The following is a 7,992-nucleotide window of genomic DNA, read 5'->3' as shown; positions in this document are numbered from 1 at the left end:
TCTTTTCCTATGAGATGAATCTCTTGGAGGCAGCATATTTTTGAGTCCTTTTTAAATTCAATCTGCTAGTCTATGTCTTTTGATTGGTGATTTTAAGCCATTAACATTCAGAGTTATTATTGAGACATGATTTGTATCCCTAGCCATTTTTGTTTATTTTTGGTATTTCAATTGAGTTTGTTTCTCCTCTCTTTAGTTTTTCCTTTAGTGTAATACCTCTCTCTGCTGATTTTCACCATTGTTTTTAATTTCCACTTCATGGAATATTTTACCAAGGATGTTTTGTAGTGCAGGCTTTCTAGTTGTAATTTTTTTTAACTTTTGTTTATCATGAAATGTTTTTATTTCGTCATCAAATATAATGCTTAACTTGGCTGGATATAAAATTTTTGTTTGGCATCCATTTTCTTTCAGAGCTTGGTATATGTTGTTCCATGATCTCCTTGCTTTGAGTGTCTGGGTTGAAATATCTGCTGAGATAAAAATTGGTCTTCCCCTATATGTAAGCTGATTCATCTCTCTTGCAGTCATTAAGATTCCATCCTTTCATTATAATGTGCCTTTGTGTAGAGCAATTGTAATTTTGTACATTTGGTGTCCTATAAGCTTTATCTATTTGATCTTTCAATTCATTTCATGTTTGGGAAATTTACTGATACTATCTCATTGAAAAGATTGTATATTCCTTTGGTTTGAAACTCTGTGCCTTCTTCTATCCCAATAACTCTTAGATTTGGTCTTTTGATGCTAGACCATAATTCTTGAATATTCTTTTTATAGTTTCTAACTTTCTTCACTGTATGGTCAATATCTTCCAGATTGTATACATTGTCTTCATTATCTGATCTTCTTTCTTCCAAGTGATCTAGTCTGTTGGTTATGCTTTCTAATTAGTTTTTTATTTGGTTTATTTTTTCTTCACTTCAAGGATTTCTGACTTTTTTTTTAAAGAATTTCTATCTTTTACTTGAAGTAATCTTTTGTTACCTGCATTTGCTCTTTTATCTCTTTGTTGGAGTGATCAGTTTTTGCCTGTATTTGATCATATAGGTCATTCTTTAGTTCACTGATAATTTTGTAAACATTCTGGACTCCTTTTCTGACATTTCATCAAATGCATTCTCCATTGTTTCTGTTCTTGTAATATTTTGGTTTGTTAAGGGCAATTTCCTACCTTGTTTTTTTCATGTTGTCTATGTGTCTTTCTTGCATTATGGATCTGAGATATTACAGTTTCTACCCTATAATGTTGTAGTATCCACACAGATTATATGCATCTCATCTTGATATTGGGATTCCAGACTCTGCTGGTGTCCCACAATGTCTGCTACCACAACTAAAGGTGATTGTGGTAATAGTGTGGGTAACTCGAGATAGCAGTGCAGGTGCCTCAAGATGAATGCATTCTCTCTGAGATGGGGCTGAAAGGGTGAGCCTTACATTGGCTTTGGTATGTCTGCTCCAAGATATAGCTGCTTCTAGGCCCTGTCTGTTGTGGTAAGGTAGAGGCTACTGCATGGGGAAGGCTATGGCAATGGCTGCAGTGTCCCAAGATGGAAGTGTTTTAGGCCTGGGCTCCCAGGTGGAGGGGGGTGGCAGACTCGAACCTACCCTGGGCCCGGACTCCCAAGCAGATCGTCAGTGGAGGTGGATCTGCATGTAAATTTTAATGTTAAATTTAAATTAATCACAAATATTATCACTCAAAAATAGGTAGGTACATATATAACCCTTTAATAGTTATAGCTTTCAACATCTGGAAATGAGGAAGACATATGTTCTAAAGTATATTTTCCATTTATGTATTCATTATTCCTTATGTTTATATGCATATATTCCAAGTTCCTGTGACTTCATCTTATATTGTCTCCCTTGAACCTGTGAGTGTGTCTAAGTGTGCTTGTGTGGATGATTGGGCAAGTTATAGATACTTATCTTATTAATTAACACTCAATTTGAGGAGCTCCTTGAATCAATAATCCAGCAATAACATCTTAAAATTCTAGATTTTGGCAATTGAGGGCAACTAATGATAAAATAGTAAATCATACTTGGTTACCTGGCAATCTCACTAGAAGTTACATTTTACAGCCTCTTTTCCAGGTTGTTGTACTCCTGTCACTAAATTTTACACTGGGGATTACTTCTGGAAAGTCTGCATGACTTTTCCAGTTAGTGCACCTGAAAAGATAAAGTGAATACTAGTCTTAATTCCCCTTCTCCTTTTTCCTTTGTGTGGGGGATGATGAGGTCTAACTGTCCAATGCAGATTTACAGGAGACATACTTGTGTTGACGATGACAGGAATGTCTGAAGAATCTTGAACCTCTTAAAAAACTTTTTTTTTTTTTCTGGTAGTTTTATGCTTGGGAGGCAAGCACTCTCTCTACCAACAGAGCTATAGCCCCAGCCCTCTTGAAAACATTTACTGGCACATAAAAATATTTCTAATTGAAGGCACTGACCATTTGCAGTTTTGATAAAAAATTTTTGTTTGAATCATAACTAGCAGTTATTAACTGTAGATGTTCTAATGTTTATATTTATTAATAAGCACAAAAAGGAAGAGAAACTGAGAATATAAGGGGTGGTATAACCAGGCATGTTGTAGTGTGTTATATTAAACTCCTTGAATATCATGAAAAGTTTTCCTCAATTAGGAAGTTACATGGGAAAAGACTTATCCCCAAAGCAGGCACTATTTCCTACCTCAGGAGCACTGTTTTTTTTTTTTTTTTCTTCCTGGGATAGAATATATATAGACAATGCTTACCCTTTGATACAAATGCAGGTAAATTTCTAAAATACAAAAAGGACACACTTGTTTATTATTTTGGTCTTTTGCCATCATTAAAGGTAAGCATTATGTCTAACCCAATCCTAAAATGGATAAGCATGGAGTACTTTGACAAATATAGCATGTATTTTCATGGCTACTTTTAAGAACATGAGCAATTAAAAATATTTAAAATTTTAAAGGAACCATTTGTTGTTGCTTACTTTTTCAATTCCAAGATGCTCTTTCAGATAACATTTGTATTGCTGTGATTTTTGCCATTTTTAGGTGAACTGAAAGCAAAATGAAAAAATCTTTGCAATAAAAAGAGGCAGCCTCAAAGTATTTTCATCATCTTCTTTTGTGCTAATATTTGCTAAATAATTATGTGATAAGCACGTTTTAAACTATTTTACATCAACAAGACCTGGACTTCTTATCTGTTTCAAACCAAATTATATATATAGGTGAGCAAAATATTCAATAGAGTATTAAAATGGCTCTGCATTCTACTACTAAAAAAGTTTCCTGTTTTAATGGTCAAATCCATGATAAATGAATCTAAAACTGCTAGAGAAATATTAACATTTTTGTATATTTTTATTTTCAGAATCCAGGGGTACCCAACCACTTAGCTTCATACCCAGGGCTTTACTCCTTTTTATTTTGAGAAAAGTGTTGCTAATTTTCCCAGGCTGATCTCAAAATTTTCCTCCTCCTGCTTCAGCCCTCTGAGTAGCAGGGATTATAATATTCTTTCCTTTATATATAGTTGGACACAGACAATTACATTAAATACTCATAAAATTGTTGGTTCATTTTATTAATGGAAATTTAAGTCTCTCTCACCTAGGAAAAAGAAAAGAAAAGAAATGGAAAAGAAAGTTCACATTTCAGTAGGTATAAATAGAGCACAAGTTGTGTTCAGAGTGCTTTTTTTTCCTTATTAAATTTTGAAAACTTGGTTGTAATTTGCTTTATAAAAGTACCCTCCTTCTTGAACAGAGGGAAATGAGAGCAAAAGGAGATTACAATGTGCAAAAAGAATAAAAAAAATCGAGAACTAGTATAGCAAAAAGATAGAAGAAGGTGGCAATTTCTAAAAGTTAAGGTTAGATAATCAAATGTGGGCTCAAATATATCATAGTCCCCAATAAATTGTTGATTCAATCAATGGTTTTTATAAGTGTCAATTTATTGAGTTCTCAGGCTAATTAAATACAAGAATAACTGCTTAAAATTTTTTATGTTGAAAAATAAAATACTTTGTGTAAGAGTTTCACAACCTTATTATCGCAGTAAAGCCACTTTGAGTCTCAGTTACACATTTTTATATTGGAATATCAAATTTTCATTTAGAGTAATTTTATAATTATTGAAGAATTTTGAAGTACCTTTAGGATTTCAATATTTTGTAGAATATTGTAGATGTAGCAAGAAATTCTTATGTAACTTTGCCATGTTCAATTACGAAGTCCACAGGATGCCCAAGTTCAGCATGAACTGTTGATCTTTCCCCATTTGCAACTGTTTTAGAAGCTCAAATCCTGACAACTGTGCAAACTTAAAAATCTTATAATAAGATTAGAGGTATTCGTCATTATTGCATATAGTCTCTTTGCATTTAAATTATTTATTACTCATATGGAAATAACTTAGCAAATAATGAGATGATAGACTTCTTCTGAAAGAGTTAATGAGATATAATAATTCACACATAACCACAAAAAATACAAACACATGTACAAACACACACACACACACACACATACACATATACACAAGGCATGCATAGAAACTCAGAAATTCAGGAACATGTACTTAAGTCTTAGGCATTACTTAAATTATTTGACTCATTTTAATTTATCCAAAAATTCAGCCAATGAAAAATGTTTGGAAAACTATACTGTACCACATATAAAATAGTGTTTATAATATCAAATATGATATATTTCATAGGTCTAGAAATAAAAGGAATTCATTCATAATGTAAATAAATAATAGCATACAAACACACTCATATAAGAAACCACACATAAAGCAAGGGAATAGACTGAATGGAGCAAATGAACTCAGTAGAATAGCAGTCATTCCTGAGTAGGTGAGTGATCTAGGAAAATGTCCAGGAGAAGAGATATGCTAGATGTCTTTTTTATGCATAAATCTGCATTCAGAATAAAGAGGTGCGTAATGTAGCTAAGACCTGTTTCCTGACTGCAGATGTAAATGAAATTGCTTCTTGACTATTGAGCTTCCTTCTTTAGGAAAATCATGTTAAGTGTCCCTCATCCTTCTTGAGATCCTCAGTATCCTTCTGAATGTCAATTGTACTAGAAAATCTGAACAAAATTTGTGATTTCTGATTTCATAAACTTACAGTTAAATTAATATACAATTTTAAAGATTAAATAGTATTGCATTATATTTCATGGAAAATTAATCATTATTTTTTAATGGATTTTACAGAATATCAAAGCTAAAATGGTCTTAGAAAATATACAAAAATCAATTTCAAAGATTAAATACACTCTTCCCTAAATTTATTAGAAATGTCTTAAAGAAAATATTCTCATAAATTTAAGATAATTTTGAATTGATCATTGTACACTAAAGAATGTTGGGAGAGCAGAAAAATATAAACTAAATGAGTAGAATTTTTGCTCCACTTGAACCTAGACTCAGATTTTTTGAGTATTCAAATGAAAATTTAAGTGACACGCCTCATCACAGAAACAGAAAAAATCTGTAATAACCTTCAACAGAAAAAAAAAATACAACTTTCATGTAGATATACTTAGGAATAATTTTTTAAAAAAATATTTATGACAATTTCAGACCAAATAGAAGACATAGGTCTTTATCTTAAAGGTAACTGGGAAATTTGAAATCAGGCCGTCTTCAGTGTACACATAAGAAAACAAAAGGAAAATGTAGTTAATTTTCTACTTTTGATTGACTCTTCCCCATAGATGAAGCATGAAGAGATAGTAGTAGAAGAGAATGTCTCCACAGTGGTACGGTTTGTCTTGCTGGGATTTTCTGAATTTCCAAACATCCAAGGTTTCCTATCTGGGTTTTTTTCCATCATTTACATGGTTGTCCTCATTGGGAACTTCCTCATAATCATAATAACCAGGCTGGAACCTGCACTGCACAAACCCATGTACTTTTTCCTGGGACATTTTTCTTCACTGGAAATCTGTTATGTTTCAGTCACTCTCCCGAGGATTCTGGTCAGCCTTTGGACTCAGGATAGGAGCATCTCTCTACTGAGCTGTGCCACACAAATGTATTTCTTCCTTATGTTTGGAGCAACAGAATGTTTCCTCCTGGCTGTAATGTCTTACGACCGCTATGTGGCCATCTGTAACCCTCTGCACTATCCTCTAGTCATGAACCCAAAGAAGTGCCATCAACTGGCAGCTGGCTCCTGGTTTGGGGGAATGCCAGTCCAGATAGGGCAAACATGGCAGATATTCTCTCTGCATTTCTGTCATTCCAACCAAATCAACCACTTCTTCTGTGACATACCCCCCATTCTCAAGCTAGCCTGTGGGGACACTTCTGTGCATGAGGTGTCTGTCTACATAGTAGCTATGTTGTTTGTTGTAGTCCCTTTTATGTTGATACTTGCCTCTTATAGCAAAATTGGACTCACAATTCTGAGGTTGCCAACAGCCCAAGGAAGGGCTAAGGCATTCTCCACTTGCTCCTCCCACCTACTGGTTGTGGTTTTATTTTTTGGATCAGCTTCCATTACCTACCTTAGACCTAAATCCAACCATTCTGCAGGAACTGACAAAGTACTCTCTCTTTTATACACCATAGTGACTCCTATGTTTAATCCCATGATATACAGCCTTAGGAATAGGGATGTGATTGCTGCTCTGAAAAGATTCATGCTTAAAACATAGTATCACATATTTGTGTATGAATGTTTGCATTGCTGATATAAAAGTTATCAGAGAAATATTTCAGATCTTACATTTCCCCTTTGACATGCCAATCACTTCCATCTTAGCATCTATTTGTTTTACTTCAGAACACTAGCCTGAAATTTACTCAACCTGGATGTATCTTAGGCAAATCAATTTATTTTCAATATTACATATCTAAGGAAAAGTATTTTCTCATCAATGAAATTGCAGTGTACATCATATATCCCTTGAAAAATCTATTATCAGAATCCAGTACTATGACTTGTGACAGAAATAAACTGGCCCAATTTTTGCCTGAAAAAATTCTTTTGTATTCACAGCTGTAGTTGTTAGTTTTCCCGTTTGATACTTAACACCTGGAGTTGACAATTGTGGTTGAATATTAAATATTTATTGAGTGAGTGATCAAATTAGTGACAGTGTACTTGCATACTTCTTTTCCCTACCTCAAATTCCTGGCAAACTCTAGAGATTTTACAGCATTGCTCAGCTCTGATAACACTTTAACTCATTGTGTGTCAGTATACAATCCATTCAGAGGCAATAACAAAAGAAAATTTTATGAGCATTCAATTATCTTCATTAACACTTTCTATACTAGTACATAAAATACAACATGCCTATCTGGTGAGTTATTTACTGACTTAAACATCAAAAGCCTTTGATTAATATGAACTCTTTAGAATTTATTCCTCTATAACCTATGACTGACTGAATGCATGCTTTATGATGCATCAGTTAATTATTTTAACATTTAAAGATCTGATCAAATAAAACATTTATAGTAGTCATTCAATTTCACTGGAATATTGTGACAGACTAATGGTCCCCCAGATATCACCTGGTTCTAATTCATGGAATATGTGAATTCAATGATTTTATGACAAATAAAACTTTGCACAGGTATACCAGATTACCAGCTGTAAGACTAGGAAATTATCCAGGTAACACAACTGATGACATGAGCCCTACAAAACAGAGAGAAGAAAGAAGAATTTGTCAGAGAGGCAATGACAAAAGAGTAAGGAAAATTGCTGCCTTTCCAGTAGTAGACTATATGCCCAAGTAGTGACTTTGAGAAGTCACCAATGGCATTTAACTGACATTCATTGAGATAGCAGGGACCACAATTCGTGACCTCAAAGAACAGTATTCATAATAACATAATTGAGCATGAATGGATTCCCCAGGATAGCCTCCAAGCCTCCTGAAAACCATGCATCTTTTAGTTAATTTAAATAATATGTAAGCACAAAGTTTACATATTAATTGGGTACC

The 7,992-nt window shown here is 33.7% G+C and overlaps 1 protein-coding gene across 1 annotated transcript; it reads left to right on the top strand.

The window, feature by feature from the left end:
- Window positions 1-5,745: 5,745 nt before the first annotated feature.
- Window positions 5,746-6,690, top strand: LOC107135322 (olfactory receptor 10AG1-like). The gene has a single exon (XM_015477207.1). It carries the CDS (start codon window positions 5,746-5,748, stop codon window positions 6,688-6,690), a length of 945 nt encoding a protein of 314 aa, XP_015332693.1.
- The last annotated feature ends 1,302 nt before the right edge of the window (window positions 6,691-7,992 follow it).

The sequence above is a fragment of the Marmota marmota genome, unplaced genomic scaffold (genome assembly GCF_001458135.2).
Source record: "Marmota marmota marmota unplaced genomic scaffold, marMar, whole genome shotgun sequence".
Lineage (NCBI taxonomy): Eukaryota > Metazoa > Chordata > Mammalia > Rodentia > Sciuridae > Marmota > Marmota marmota.
This window is presented reverse-complemented; position numbering and strand designations above follow the sequence as displayed.